Source organism: Pygoscelis adeliae, unplaced genomic scaffold (assembly GCF_000699105.1).
Source record: "Pygoscelis adeliae isolate BGI_AS28 unplaced genomic scaffold, ASM69910v1 Scaffold190, whole genome shotgun sequence".
Taxonomy (NCBI): domain Eukaryota; kingdom Metazoa; phylum Chordata; class Aves; order Sphenisciformes; family Spheniscidae; genus Pygoscelis; species Pygoscelis adeliae.
In genome coordinates, this window is record NW_008823922.1 from 649475 (window position 1) to 665981 (window position 16507).

The 16507-nt window shown below is 37.8% G+C and overlaps 1 protein-coding gene across 1 annotated transcript in view; it reads right to left on the reverse strand.

The window, feature by feature from the left end:
• The window catches only part of KIF20B (kinesin family member 20B), a 41913-nt gene extending 27311 nt beyond the window's left edge, over nt 1–14602 (reverse strand). The window contains 13 exon segments of the mRNA XM_009320515.1: nt 60–199; nt 974–1231; nt 2269–2431; nt 4238–4384; nt 4881–4952; nt 5406–5517; nt 6993–7222; nt 9919–10159; nt 12376–12514; nt 12712–12828; nt 12924–13007; nt 13524–13680; nt 14598–14602. Of these exon segments, the coding sequence (XP_009318790.1) occupies nt 60–199; nt 974–1231; nt 2269–2431; nt 4238–4384; nt 4881–4952; nt 5406–5517; nt 6993–7222; nt 9919–10159; nt 12376–12514; nt 12712–12828; nt 12924–13007; nt 13524–13680; nt 14598–14602 (1865 nt within the window).
• Nucleotides 14603–16507: the final 1905 nt, after the last annotated feature.

Genomic DNA, 16507 nt, shown 5'->3' on the forward strand with positions numbered 1-16507 from the left:
GAAATAAGTGAATTTACTTTCATTTTTTTAACCAGTAAAACCACTTAAAGCTAACTTACTTGAAATCCATTTCCCGCTCAGCAAAATATTGGGTAAATTCTTGTGTCACTTCTTCACGAATTTTTAGTTCCAGCAGTAACTTATTCTTCTTTTCAGTAATAAGTTTGTTCTTCAACTCTTTTATGAGACTCAGCAGTGTCTAGAATTACCATTAGTATTAAGTTTTTCATAAAGAAACAGTTTCCCAGAAGTGAGATTTTTCCCATTCCTCAAACACTACAAGAACCCTTTACTTTTCCAGCTGGCAAAAGTTCTTCTAGTTCTTTTATTAGCTTATTCATAAATGGGAGGATTCACGAGTAGATTGAAATATCTGTTTGATTCTAGCACAGCAATTTGTAAGTTTGCACAGAGTAGGCATTTGCAAAGAACATGAAGTTTATTACAAGAATTTTTGAAGTTGTCTTAAAAAAAAAAAACAGGCTTAAGCTCCACAGGATTTGGCTCTTGTTTTCCAGATGCTCATTTTTGGGGCAATATTAATGAAACCTCCACAAAACAGTCTCTAGTCCTCTGGTCCCTCCCCCTTTTTCTTCCCTAGAAGTGACTAAAATTGCTGTTCCTTAAATATCGGTTTTCAGAGTTTTCTTGTGCATAGAATACAAAGGAACAGTCTTCTGTATTGCTAAAAATCAGGTAATACTTGCTGTGCATTGACTAAAGGTCACCAAAAGGAGAGAAAGCCAAATCTGCAATTCTTACTGCTCAGTCTGCATTTAGACACATTTCATAGCGTTTTCCCACAATAGGCACTAAGTCATGAGTAATCCCACTTTCAGTTCTTAACACTGGATTTAGGTAGAAAAAGGGTGATCAGCAAAAAAATAGGTGAGAGATGGGGGAAATCGTGAGAATACCACCTTGCTTCAAGAATCCATGCTACACTAATTCTTAAAGTAGCCCTGGCACATACCATATATTCTTCTTTTCCAATAAGAACCTTATTTTCTTCGTGTTTCTGCACTGCTTCTTCTTTTGACATATTATGCTGTTCCTCCATCTCGTCATCATCATCATCTTCAATCACATCTTCTAAGCTCCTGTCCCATAGGATAGTAGCTCTTTTCCTCGGGATTGGCATTTTAGTGCCACTAAGTAGTGATGATTCTGTTGCTGATTTCTGGCCAAATGACTGATCTTGGGGAAGAATAGACGTGTCCATAACTAAAACCTATCCAGAAAATAAAGAACAAAGTCATCAGTATTTTTTAAACCTCTACTGGCACTTCCAAGAGATACCTGTTGCACTTTCTTACAGGTCTCCTGAGCACAGTGCTCCCCCAGCCTATCCTCTGTTCAGAGTCACTACTCAGACCAGTTTCCAGGTAGAGTACAAAAGAGTCACTTTGTAGTCTAACCCTTCTTTTGATCCCAGGAACACCACGTTTCACTAGCTCGACAACCTACAAGAGAGTTGCTACCTCATGCACCAACAGATTTTTGTATTTCCTATACTTTGAGTTTCTAGTTGCATTACACAAGTGTCATCCTACAAATTCTATGTCATGAATAGCTGTATCACCCTTACAGTCTGCTCCTTCTAGTGTTGTACTTAACCTGGTTAGATAAGCCTACATTCCAAAGGCCTGGATCTATTGTCCTTTGAACATATCTAACTGTCAACAGAAGTTTTCCATGGCTTCTGTTAAGGCTGCAGCACTGATCCCCAATACTTTCGTCTTCCAACTTTGCCAGGGTTATATCACTGCACTTACTTCTACTCATTCTGCTTAACCTCCACCTTCCTACTGAAGCCTCTATGGACATAAAAGCGACCTTTCAAACCCTCTTTGGTGCTCAACCTATTTTATCAATATTTCAGATGAGCAATATTCCAGATTAAGACAGCAGTAGTATGTAGGGCAGCTAGAATTGCTCCAAGGTGAGAGCATGTTATGAGTACAGAAGAAAAATTTACCTAGATCTCAGAGTTTCTTCCAAATATAGCAACTGTCTTGTTAGGCTGGACTTTTTATAGAAATTATGGATTTTCAGTAGGAGATGCTCCCACACCCCGAAGAAAAAAGATGTCCCAACAAAGCCTTTTTAAAAACTTTACAAGAAAATAAAGCCTGACTAGGAGAAAATATGATTGCAACATGAGACAGAAAAATCCAGTAACTAAATTCATATTCTTAGAAGTGAGAGAACCTGCTCTTTAAATGCAAGTCATAAGTACTGATCAACAAAATAAACTAACACACTTACTTTTTGTGCAATGGCCGAGAACTTTAGCACATTGAGTGTTTCATCGTATGCTGAAGCACATTGGCTTATGTTTACTATCATGTATACCTTCCCTTTTCCACTGAAGAATCCTTGAAGGAAATGAGTTAACTTACTTTCCCGAAAGGGTATGTGCTGCTGCAACCTTTAAAGACAAAAGAACAGATGACTGGAAGTTTAATAATTTCCAGTCAGTGTAAGAGCTATCCAGCCTGAAGACTTAAAAATATTTATAAAAGCAGTAGTCTTTAAATCATTTAAAATTGTTTTGGACTAGATAAAGCTGTTTGTGAAGAGATTCCATGGCTGTTGTGACTGCTGCTTTAGCCATTATCTCAGATAGGCTATAGCAATACAATCAGTGGGAGCACTTAAACAAAAAGCATGTTCAGCATTTAGCCTAGGGTAGGTCACATGGCCTCATGCTACATCAAACTATATCCTACCTCTCTCTTTCCCCCTCCGCATTCATGAAATGGACATACCTAGCTCTAGGCATGCAGTATCCAACATTAGAGATCTCTCTCACTCAGAATCCTGCCTCTGAGAATAGACAATAGCAAGGGCCTAGGCAAGAAAATTAGTATACACCAAACACGTGGAGATACTTTTCAGCATTATTTCCCTAATCACCCAGCATTTTGGCATTTCCTAAATCAGAAGGTGTGCCCTTGAATTTAACAGCTGGTGATATAGTTTTTGATGCTTATAGGAAATTTTATGAGAATTCCTAACACACAACTAAACACACACTTGCCATTGAATAGGTTGCCTGCATTTTGGACACATGACAGCTCTTCACTTATATGAGCAGTGCTACAGAACTCAGCAAGATAGTGACACTCCTGCCAGAATACATATATGGCTCATAAGTAGCTTTGCTGCATGACTGATAAACAAGAATCATTTTAAGAAAGTTACTGCTTCCTATTCAACTTCCAAGGGGCATCTATTAACACTTTAAGAGATCATGCTTCAGAACATTTCTTCTATATTGTCAAAATTCCAAGTTATTAAGATAAGAAAAAGACATTCAGAACTAAGCAGCTGCTAGTTTTAATGCATCCTTCCTATCTGGAAAGAACAGGAAGATAAGAAAGACCATAAATTCACAAAACATAGGGTTAATTAGGAACACACACTAGCAAGGCTTTTTCATCTTAAGGTGTGATAGACTTTGAATAGGCTATCAGGAACAGTGTTATGGGGTGAGTGAACTTGGCAAAGCACATACGAGCATATCAATCAGCAGACTGAGAGTTCATTTAACCTCTGGGACAGAAATATATCTTCAGATGAGAAGCTGTGGAGAAAGCAGTTCCTGGACAGTTACATCCAGCTGTGAGTATATATTGTACCGTTTTTTAAACAGGTAACTTTTTGTATTATTTTACTCTTATTTAGATCCCCAAGCTAGGGCATAAATAGTGGGAAGGCTTTCTTTTGTCTGAATGTGGTTAGCTAAATCAGGAGGAGAGTGTTTAAGGTATGTCAAGATTTAGACAAAACAGACAAATTTTGTCAAAGAGTGCACAGTTATGATAGCACAGCAATATCCTGCTGATGAAAAATGTTACACTAGAAGTATGTAGAAAATAGAGTTAGTTCACAAAGGAGTAATAAAAGGCTGAAAATTTGACTCTTACTGTGACACTAGCGAAAGGGGGTTTTTAAACTCATTCCAACATTTGTTTGATAAGCCAAGCTCAGAAGAAGAAAGTTAAATTGCTAAAATCTATGATAGCATGTTTAAAGAATGCTAGAAATTGAGTGATTTAAAGAGCAAAACAAGGCAAGTTTAAAGATTACTGTGAAGCCTTGTTGATCTAGACTTTACCAGTTTTCTACCAAAAACTTAGTGTTAGCATTGTATATTTTAAACAATAGCTTTTAAACATTGTAGGCAATACCTGAAAACCACAACCAGTTTGCAATTCGTAAGAGGACTTACTTTGACTGTTGACAGTTCTTGAGTGCGTTAATACACTTGCCTAGAATCAGGAGAGAGGTGTTTATATTGCCACTCTCTTTCAATCTATCACCTTCATTGCGGGTCTTGGTACATCTTTCTGAACCAGCAAGATCACACATTGACAATCTGAAAGCAGATAAGGAAAGCTAGTTTTATTTACCTTAGAAAATGCATGAACTATTCACTTTTAGAAACAATCACTTTTCTTAGAGGAAGAAGTTCTTGATCTTCATCTGCGTGAACACTTTCACCCTTTTCAATGTTGCTTCCCCAGTCAAATTTCACACTACTTCCTGCCAAACCCTTTCCCAAAACACTTCCTATTCTGCCTCCCCTCCCCCCCATCCTCTTCCTTCTGAGGACTTACACGAGTTCAGGAATATAGCAGGCTAGCAGAACCTTGTGCTGCACAGAGGGGACAAGATATAGAACAGCATCGCAACCTGATGGCTTGAGGTAGAGGGCCAAGTACTTCATGAGTGTAGGAAGTGGGGAAGCCACCATACATGCATGAGGCTCTACCAGGGAGCACTGGGTGTATAGTGCAGTACCAGGACATCAACGTGGAAGATAATTGACAAATTCATCACAAAAGAAGAGGGGGACTCTGCTCGGAACTTACTCATTGACTCGGGTCACTCGTGGTGCTCCTGAATCTTCAATTTTTAATACCTTAACTGTGAATATGCTGTGACTAAAAAGGAGAAGTTTAAGTCAGCAGAGAAGTGAAAGTAGACCAACACCTTCAAAGTATTTTTAGCCTCCACAACATCTGTTCAAAGTGTTGTTGGATCTGTCAACATATCTAAGCATATACTCTATCAGATACAAACTTTTAAAGAGATATTTATGTAGCACTTATTTTGCTTTTTCCTCAGACATTTAGATGGACTAAAGCTAAGTACCTTTGCTTGAAGGAGAGTGATAAAATGCTGTTAGCTTTTGTACATATTCATCTTACTGAAGGATTGAATCCTTATGGCTTAAAGCATTGGGTCACATAATGCTAAAGGACACCAAAACTGAAACCTAGATATCTAGACCTTGTTAAAGCCTCTTCCCCTCCTAAAACCCACAAGCCATATTTTAATTTCTCCTTCCTTCCACACACCACCCTATGCCCAGTGTTATTCAAAATGTTTCTCACCTTCTGCTGGAGCAAGTATTAAGTTTCGTGCTTGCAATACTCTGGTGTTTCAACCCCAGTTTTAGAAGTCTAAAAGCTTCTTTAGAATCAGAAATCTGAACCCACTGCAGATCTTTAGGAAGAACAAACATGATAATCTTGTAAATATCATTATCAAAAAGAAAGAAGGGATTGGGGGATAATGTATGCACACCAAGAATAATACACTTACTTGAGACAAAAAAATTTTACTAAGCCTGCTTCTGACAGAAATTATATGATGACAAATAAGATCAAGATTCCTCCTTCTACAGGAAAGGAAGGACAAGTATATCACATCACTTCATCCTATTAGCACACTAAAATATGTTCCATCCAAATTAAGTGAACAACCTTAGCCCAAGCACCGAAAAGCCAAAAGGTAGGGTCTAATACAAGTATGAAAGCTCTATGTTCATATTCATCAAGGCAGAATTCTAATTGGACATCTTCTCTGTTTTAGCCTACAATTTGGGGGGGGGCGAGAGGGCGCAGCAGGCAGGAGTCACCTGGATATCTTTCAGGGCCATCAACTTCAACTGAAAAAGATCAGTGAAGAATTTTGTCAGCAATATGATGCCTGTATGTCATCTTGGTATGTGCTAGAGTAAATACCTACAACCATACTAATAGAACTTATAATGTGAACATTATGGACTCTGTTAAACTAGAGATCACCAAAATTGTACTAGCAAAAATACCAGCTGTTACCAAGAACAAGAAGATCATTAACTGGTTTTCCCTCAACAACATCAGGAACAGCCTTACACTTCCAAGCTTTATAAAAAAAGATTATGCTGAAGCAGAGCTTAAAGCAGACTATTTCCTACTTCACACATTTTCTAGTCTTTGAAGAAATGAAGGAGTTGGGTTTATTGTCCAATTCAGCTTTTTGAATCTATAGTTTGGCATCTGAAAGATAAAAGCAGCAGGCCAAACACCTACAAAAGCCTTTAATCTAGCATTGGTGTCTCGATTGTACAAAGAACCTGTAACAAATCAAACAGGTTTCAAACCCTAGTTTTTCCATGGCCAGAAACAAACATTGAACTGTTATTTTGAGTTCTGTTAACTCCCCACCCCCCCAACCCAAAACAGATTACATTAAAGGTTTGATTAAACTAGAGTACTGTAAAACATAATTTGTAGTCAGACTGAACATTCTCACATTTTCTGAAGTCTGCTTCTCTACAGAAGGTACTAAAAAAGAGAACTGTTGAGCCAATTATAAGTATAGTTAAGAACTTTTGGAGTCTTTTTTTAAGAAAATGGAAAAAACTACTAACAAATTTGTCAATTGTTTTCAATATTTCTCCCATTTCAAAGAAATATCAAGGCAGTGGAGTGCACACAGGCTTTTAAGAGTTACAGTCAAGAATAAAGAGAAAACACTATAAAAGGTACAGATACTTCTATGTATGTAGATTGTTGCTTTTCATACTCAAGGTAGACAGCTCTAGTGCCACAGTGAATGCAGTTAGGAGTTTTCTAACCTAAAAAGAAACATTATTACAGGAAGACTGACTTTTCAAATTACACATTTAGCAATTTGCAGTGTATTCTAATCACCTTTTACGTAAGAACATCCTTTGATATCTTGAGCAAGGCGTAGTGTTTTTCTTTTCTTGTCATTTGATATAGGAATCAGTAGATCGTAAAAACATTCATTGTAAATCTCAAAAAATGAAACCCAAACAGAAAACTTAATGTAATCTTTCACACTTGTGCTAGATTGTTCCGAGTCTTTTAAGAGTTCTTCTAAATCTGTCAAGTACAAAATATTACAAGTCAATATAGGCCTAGTAAAGTGAATTTAATTTAAAAAAATTAAGTGAAAATTTATATTACAGCAGCATTCTAAAAAACACTTACCCCAAACAAAAATCCATTGAAGTTTTCCCCCCTTTTCTTAAGTATCTGGAAGTCACATGCTTATGCTACATATTTGCAAGAGACACCTACTCTACCACTTCCTTTTCTACTTGCAAACTCTATCAAACATGGTTAGATATTGATTATCTCTAACCAATAGATTAATTGGTTAGAATTATTCAAGTCTCTTCAATATCTTTAGAAGACAGAATTAAACTGACAAGTATGCTTCATTCTGACTTTTTAAAGCAAACCTAGTATCTAGATAGTTTTTAAATGCTAGAATTAAGTTTATCTAATTACATACAGGTACTCTAAAAGCCTGTCAGGATACCGCTAGGGTCCATAGCGTAAGTAGTACTACTTTTCCTTGCTATAGTTTAATCTCATTTAACACCTGTTCAGGTATTCTTGTAACCATTTTATCCTTGTGTTTTCTGCCCATATAACCTTCTCACTATCCAATTCACAGGTGTATAAAAGTGCTGAGTAGCATTTTATTATTAACATAGGCCAGAAGTCAGTTATGGACCTTAAGAAAGCTTCTTTGCCAGCTTTAATTGCAATTCTTTGATACAAAACATACCCTTAGAATCAGCTGGTGCTTTGTTGTTAGTGCTATTTTGATGGTCTACCTACAAAAGAGAACAGAGACTTTAAGATACATCGTTGACAGTACATCGCCAGTATACCACCTCCAGCTCTACTGTCCTACTGGACAGGAATACGGCATAGTTGCAATAAGCCAATACAAAGGTCCTGGCTGCACATCATGCCTAGTTCAATGCACCTGTACACTCCTATCAAAAGGGTTGTTCTTACCTTAATACTCATTCCTGACGCTTCCCTTAAAACAGGCCCTAACACAGTATATAGCATTTCAGCTCGCTGAACCAGAAGAAAACTAGCCACAGGAAGAGAGAGGTGGGAGCCCATACAGAAACAGGGTGATTTAACAAGAGTATTTACAAGAGTCCAGTTGCAGGGTACACATTACTCTTAACCTGGTGAATCTAGAGAGCCCTGAAATTTTTTATTATTGGTATTTTGCTAATTCAGGATTCCATATCTTATGGCTTACCAGGTCAGCCCTCAGAAACAGAGGTAAATGTAGAACACTCTTCACTTAAGAAATTAAGCAAGCAACTTATTGCTTCATGATACAATGTACAAGCCTTTCACAGCTGAAATAAAGTCTACGTTTTAGAAAGAGAAGGAAAATTTTCTTCTGCTGAGCTCTTTTGGCAAAAAAATGTAGAACAAATGCCTACAGCTAGATCTTATGAGGTTCATACACATACACTCCGTTCCCAGTCTTCATTTTTTTTGGTTGTTTTTTTTAGGTACAGAGCTGCAAAGAAGTGCAACTCATCTACCAATATGCTTAAGAGAAGAAACATGGTTTAGAAAACAGCTGTGGTTTGGGTTGGTTTTTTTTTTTTTTAAATGTTTTGTCAAGAGTATATTTCATACAAAGCTGGGATTCCATAAAGCAATTCCTGAAATAGTTAAATATTTATGTAATCAAAACTTTATGTTTAAACTTTACACATATAAAACACCCACCCAAACCTGTCTCTGTTGAAGTAGATGCAAACTTTGCCACCAAATTTATAAGCTAAAGTATTGTTCTTATAACCACAGTTTTAGCAACTAGAGGGGACATATATGTGTATTCAAACACACATACGTGACAGGTTTTTCTGAAGCACTTAAGGACTGCTAGAGCAAGATTTAACATATGCCTGTCCTTTTGAAGTGAAGTCTTGAAGAATTTTGCTGCCACCTGCCTTCCACACTGGAGAAGTCCGGTTAACTAACTCATGGATAAAAATCAAGGCAACAGACATACTCCATCCCACAACTGCCAGAACACCCCATTATAACCTAACATACTACTAGGGAGATGCTTAATTCTTTTCATTAAAATTAACAGAGCATAATAATCCCTTTCTAGTTCTAATTCCTAGCATATGATCCGTTTTTTTATATTATTCCATTCATTTCAGAATTAAAAACACCAAGAAAAAGGTAGCTTATACAAAATACAAAACCCCATAACTGTAATTGGGCTAAACAGCTTTAGAATTCCTGGCAACTCATAAAACTGAAGTGTATTTCTGGACTGCTCAATAGTGATCAGTTTAAGACTAAAGTCCAGTGGAAACCCATTTTAATTCAAATATTTGGAAGTCCACTGGCTTTATAGCTCCTGTTTCAAAAAAAAAAAGTTTGCTTCCTTTGAGGATATTTGTCAAACTGGAAGAGGGGAACAACCTCAAGAGTCATTAATTTCTTTCAAGTATCCTGCAAGACAGTAAATTGTTTAAAGGAGCAGACCTACTAGCGTCCTCACAGATAGAGAGACTATTTGCATTCAGTCCTTACTAAACATCAGTAACCCCAGAGGATAATTATCAGGGTGCCCAAGATATAGAAAAAAAAGCTTAGAGTTTACATCCTATCAAGTATTTAGCCACAAGACGGAAATCCACAGGAGAACAGGGTTCATCAGCTCTATTGTTCTCTTTACTGCTAATCTGAGTAGCTGGCTGACAGCAAGTAGACACATCCATGCTTAAATACAGATAGTCTCTTCCCATTGAGAAAGGAACAGGGTAACATTGAGCTATCTAAAGATGTGCGTACTCATTAGTATAGAAAGAAGTGCTCCTCTACCTCTTTTGTTAGGCGAAGTATCGAATTTTTAATAGCAGTTTCTTCTCTCACTTGGTCTTTAGTCAGCTTGATATAATCTCTACACCGATGGGGTTTGAGATCCATTGCTGTGTATAGCTTTCCTTGAATACTTTTAAACAACATATCCATAGTCCTTGGCAGAATACCAATGTCATCTTCTGTCCCTGTAAGCAAAAGAAAGTTCCCAATTATTACTGTGAACAAGGTATAAAGATAAATGAAGACAGAAAGATAAACAATTCTAATCTCAAGGCATACATGCGGAATTTGGAGGCCACTTACAGCATGAAGCAGTGTTTTTTGTATTCTCAAGGTAACAGAAATGTCAGAGTGTTTTGAAAGGTATTTGGCTTTCAGCAACAGCTCATGCTCCACCCCTTAGACAGTAAGGGACATAATACAAAAACTGCTGGGGTATTCTGCATAAGCTTAGCCTTAAGAGGAAAAAAACCTAAACAAACAACAGACACTTAGAGATTTGCAGTTTTTCAATCGCATTTCATAGGCTGCCTTCACTCTCTCTCAGAAGTAATCTTGAAACACAACTGATGACCGATACCTCAGCTGCAGTCCTGCACTAATTCCACAGACCCTACAAAAAAGTTCTAGGAGCCTTGTGAAGACTCACTCCTTTCCCTGCCCCAGACCCTTTTCTCAAAGCATACCACTTTTGCACCTGAAAGGCAAAAAGGAGTCAAATAAAAGCCTCAGTGCACGCTTAATCTTTCTAAATCCAGATGCAAGTTTAAAAAGGGTTCACTTAACTTTGATTTCTAAACCAGAGAGAAGAAGGGGAGGGAGGGGAGACTGGAAGAGAAACTACTGTCCTGTCTCAGACTCTGACAGCATCATCGTCCAGCCTCTGATAATTTCTCCTACTCCTGTGACAGGTGGGCTTTTATCAGTTACAGCACTAGCTGTGTTGCCCAAGTCAGAACCTACGTAAAATCCGGTTGGCCCTCAAACACCAAGCTAGCAGCCAAATAACATATTAAGTTAAAGTACTGTTGCATTACATTTGTTTCTCCTCATCTCCTCTCTTCTCTAATCATTTTTTGTTTATTGCAATGCCACTTGTAATTCAACTTAACATGAACAAAGTAACAGTCACTGGTGAACAATGAACAGTCCTAAAAAACTGCTTCATCCTTCACTTAAGTCCTTTGCCATTTACAGAATACAGGCTCCCATGTAATGCTAAAGTGGAAAGGCTATATTGACAATACTGGGAATAACAGAAGAGGAAATCGTGGCACTCAGTAGACAACATTCTGCCCTGCCAATTCTTATCACAAGTTGATAGTTAAATCCTAAAAACATAATACCATGAAAAAGTCTCCAGAGTCTGAAAAGATGTGAATCAAAAAATTCTTGATAAACCATACCACACAACATACCCCAAACTAGTCAAGCGTGGGGGACTGTACACATTAGGAATTTTGGGGTTTGTTATTTACCTATTTTTTTTAGGACAGGAAAGAGCATCCCATTATTGCCTCAGATTAATTGTAACTGAAAGTACTGGCAGTAGACTTCAGCTATAATCCACCTAACAGAAGATCACTTAGAAAACAATGTCACTTCAATAAAGCTCAGTTTCATATGGCACAAAATTCATTGTCCTTCTACTACTTCTGTGTATAAAATTAGTATAGCACCTAGAACTGCCATTTCATTACGGGAGAAATTGTTTCCATGTGAATCAAATCACCTCATTTGCTAAAATGCTTTGAAAAATAATTAAAGAATGACATCATCTGACCAGAAAGGATATTGAGCTTTAACAGTACTGAAATAGTGCATCAGGAGACAAGGTCTCCTAGGATATTATCAATAAGCTCAGAAACTTGAGACAAGACAGAAATACTTGAAAGTGGTCAAACATGTTTCAAAATGTTTATTCTCTGCCTGTAATAATTGAAACAGACTTAAATACTATTTCTCATTTGAAGACAGTGCATGTAAGATGCATACAACCTTTATAATAACAAAAAATAACAAAATGCTAGTCTGGTGTAGAATTACTTACACACTTTTCACATCCTGATATATAGAAGATGTATTTTCCTAACACCCCTTCCGCTCTCATATTCTAGATACTTGGAGGAGAAAAAAAAACCATCTGGTTGAAATTATTATAGCCTTTCAAAGCAATATCACTATATGTTTATGTAAACTCTGGCAGTGACTCATTGTCAGTTTAGTGATATTTGTTACGGAAGGAGACTTTCAAAGGCTATTTATTAACATTCAAGAGAAGCCAACGTATAGGGCCTACAGTTTAAATAAAGAAAAAGTTATAATATTTCTATTAGAAGCAATCCTCGGTTTAAAAAAAAAAAAGAAAGTTCATTCAAGGCAAACACATTTCTACTCATACCTTGAAATGTGTAGGTTTTCCCAGCATTTGTAACGCCATATGTAAAAATAAGACGATTATATCCATCTAAGAAATCTTGCACTGGTTGCTTCATGGTACCTTCAAAGAATTCTTCCTGAGTCGTTTCAGGTCCAAACACCTGAGCATTACCAAGAAACATCTTTATTTTGTTTAAGCAATCATTAGTGACTTCTAAAGAATCTTTTAAATTCTATATGTTTATAACCTTAAAGACTATTGACAGTTAAAAAATCTAGTTTGTTTGGTATCAAATAATATAAGTTAAACAACTTTTTCCAGGAATAAATTAAAAACTTTTAATGACAATTCATTTACTCTTGAAAAAGTGAATTTCTGTATCGTCTGTCCAGCATTTTTTTCACTTAGTCGACTCAAAGAGTTTTTGGGGGGCTTCAGTATGATGCTTGTTGAGTCTTCAAGTGAAATGCAGTCCTATTAAAAGGAAGCACAAGCAATGCAGGCATTAAAAGCTTACAGGAAAAAACCCCATACATTTAAAGTATTTTTAAACTAAGTAAATGTCATACCTGCAATTCATTTTCTCTTTCTAACAATGTAAGTGGCCTAATTCGCAGGCAAACTTGTATGTGTCCCTTAGACTCCAAACTGCTCTTCTTAAATAAAAAAAAAAATTAAGGAAGTTAGAAGTTTGACTAGATTCTTTGTTTGATAGCTAGCATATTAAGGCAGTTTTATTTTCATCATTATTTGAACAGACTTATTTGATGACACAGGAAGCAAAAGTGATTTACTACATCAGTTTTTACAAGTGCTTAGGCCCCTGCAGAAGTTCACTGTGACAACTTAGAGTTAATAATCTTGCAGCATGTGTAGACACACACACCATTCAGGCCAACTAGAGATCAAGAATGAAACCCACAAAAACATTCTGTGATTAAGGTGCGCTGAACCGGCAATTAGTCTCATTCACAGAAGACTGATGCACCCAATAAGGTATCAGTGCAGTGCCACACAACTTAGCCTAATCCTATGTATCTCCTCCAAATTAAAAACATACTAAAGATGCTTTTCATCTTCTCTGTAAAATTCTGATTATTCTTATCAATGAAAGAACTAAGCTTATCTAAAAAAAAATCCAAACAATGCAAACATTAAAGCTTTCTTACCTGGCTTGTGTCTGAGCTTGAAGAAACCAAAGAAAATTCAGCAGAGAGATCTGCTTTAATATCTTCCACATTTACTAGTCCTGTTCTTTCAGGCGGCTCAATACTAGCAATATAGGATGGTCTGAAAAACTTCTCATTATCTGAAGTCAGTTCCATCCTGCAAGATAAAATAATTGATCACAGAATGTAGAGCTTCTGAAGTCCCTTAGAAGACAAGTCAATTTGAGACCAATAGCTGCAATTTCTTTAAGGAGAAAGCTTTCTTCATCCTATTCATAATTTACATAGCAAGTTTCTGATAGCTGGGGAGGGGGTCTGCAGAGGAGTTCACATCATGATAAAACAAGAACAGCCATTCTTCTTTCAATGAAAAGCAACTGTTCACCAGGGAAAAGCCTTACACATATATCACAGCCTTGCTAAAAACCCATGTGTGAAAAGAAAGCTATAACTTAAGAAGAAACAATCATATCGTTCCACATCCACTTCTCCATCATCCCATTATAGTGTCCATTTAGAATAAAAGCTCATTGCAAGAGTAACCCAAACTTCATGGTTATCTCTGCAGGACCTGATAAATAGTTGGTATTATAAAGATAACATAATGTAGTTTAATACAAGACAGTTCAGAAACATTCCAAAGACTAATAGTTTTAGCTATTAAGAGGACACTGGAAAATTAGAAGACCTTGTGCCAGAGTACAAGTTAAAGTATTGTTTTTTAGTCTTTTTTTTTTTTTCAGTCATTTTACAGATCAGCAATTCATTTCTTAATCCATAATTTAATTATTTTTGTGCATCTCAGAATCTGGGCAGTGAAAATTTGCTATAGAAAGTGAAAGTAAATTGATTCAGTGTTGATAGTAGACAGGTAAATTCCAAAATAACCTTTAAAAAATGCATTTTATTTAAAAATATTAGTATATTTTGTCTGCCCTTTACTCTCCTATTCCTTTTTCCTGTGATATTACAGATGTGACTTGGCAGCTTTTGTTATGGATTAAGTTTAAAATAACTCATTGGGCAATTACTCATAGACTACGGCAGCAAGTGTTCTAGCAATTAGACACCTACCACATGGCCTCCTACAGTTTTGAAGCTTTGGACACAACGATTCAATGGTCTTCTAATACTACATTCCTGTGTCTATGCTACAGCAATGGATATACGTTGTCTCTCTAAACACTAATGAAGAACACACAGTGTTCATTAAAACAATGGGCAGACCAGGGCTGGCTCAAAGCCCCTTTGCTCGGAAGAGTATTGCCTATTAAGCAGTCATAACGTTTTTGTTCCCCTCAGCATAAAACCTGGAACACGTCAGCACTTCAGTGTCAAAACACTTAACAGCTCAGCCTTCCTATCTAGCCTGTAAAAGGCAGATACGGAACTTCATGAAGCTAGACGAACATCGCCAAGCTGCAAATGAGTTAAAGCTATACATGAACTAAGCAGCAATGTTTACTTTGTTTCTTCTAATCTGCAGTTTTTATTTTTGTCAGGCAACTGTATGAAAACCAGGAAAAACTTGGCCTGAAATGTCTTGAACAAACACTGACCTGTCAATAAGCCACTACTGGAAAGAAACATACCTGTGCTGTCACCATCTAGAAGTCTTCTCATCAGCTACACAAAGTCATACTGCAAAACCCTTATCAGACCTTGACAGGAAACATATTTCATAGAATCATAGTTTGGGTTGGAAGGGACCTCTAAATGTCATCTAGTCCAACCCCCCTGCCATGGGCAGGGACATCTTCAACCAGATCAGGTTGCTCAGAGCCCCGTCCAGCCTGACCTTGAATGTTTCCAGGGATGGGGCATCCACCACCTCTCTGGGCAACCTGTGCCAGTGCTTCACCACCCTCAGCATAAAAAATTTCTTCCTTATATCTAGTCTAAATCTACCCCCCTTTACTTTAAAGCCATTCCCCCTTGTCCTGTCACAAGAGGCCCTGCTAAAAAGTCTGCCCCCATCTTTTTTATAAGCCCCCTTTAAGTACTGATAGGCTGCAAGAAGGTCTCCCCGAAGCCTTCTCTTCTCCAGGCTGAACAACCCCGACTCTCTCAGCCTTTCTTCATAGGAGAGGTGTTCCATCCCCCTGATCATTTTCGTGGCCCTCCTCTGGACCCGCTCCAACAGGTCCACGTCTTTCTTATGCTGTGGGCTCCAGAGCTGGACACAGTACTCCAGGTGGAGTCTCACCAGAGCAGAGTAGAGGGTATAACTGACATTTTAGTTACTTTAAGTATAAGCTTATTTTAAGAAGTGTGATTTGTCAAGATTACACTCTCATTCTGTGCCTCTTCACATAAGAGGGAAAAGACAAACATGAAGCTATGTATGCAAAGCTGGAACTGAAAGTCTTCTTATGAGCCCAGCACTCAGACCAGTAATGTTCAACCACTGACAGCATGCATAACCCAAGATGCAGACTGTCCATCTGTCTCCACATTGTCCTACAGCACTGTTATTGCCTTAGATATTCTGGTGTAAACAGGTATATTGATTGTCTGGTTGTAGCCACTAAAAGGTACTTGTATACTGGGATGCATTATTGTAACTCTGCTTATCATGACAATAGAGTCTAGAGCTGCAGACACCCCAAGAGAAGGGGATCCAGAGCGGCACGCGCAGCAAAGCGCGGTCACAGCGCACGCACAGCCTGTAGCGCCGCCAGGCAGCACAAGAAAGGGTAGAAAAGGCTCCAAACCACACAATAAGCCTAGCAGCTCATATAAAACATCAGCCCTTACACTTAAGAAAGTTAAAAAGGAACGTTTTCCCTCTGCGAATATCAATCTTTCACTTCGAGGCTTTGCGCTAGGTTCCCGTTCTTAGGGGACGCTGCCGCATGGCCTTATCAGCATCACGGCCCCGGGCCGGGCGCTACCCGCGACTTGCGCGCCCCACAGCGATACCGAAAAGTTTTCGCCCACCGCCCGTGACTTTTCACCCACCGCAACGCCAGTAACCGCGACTG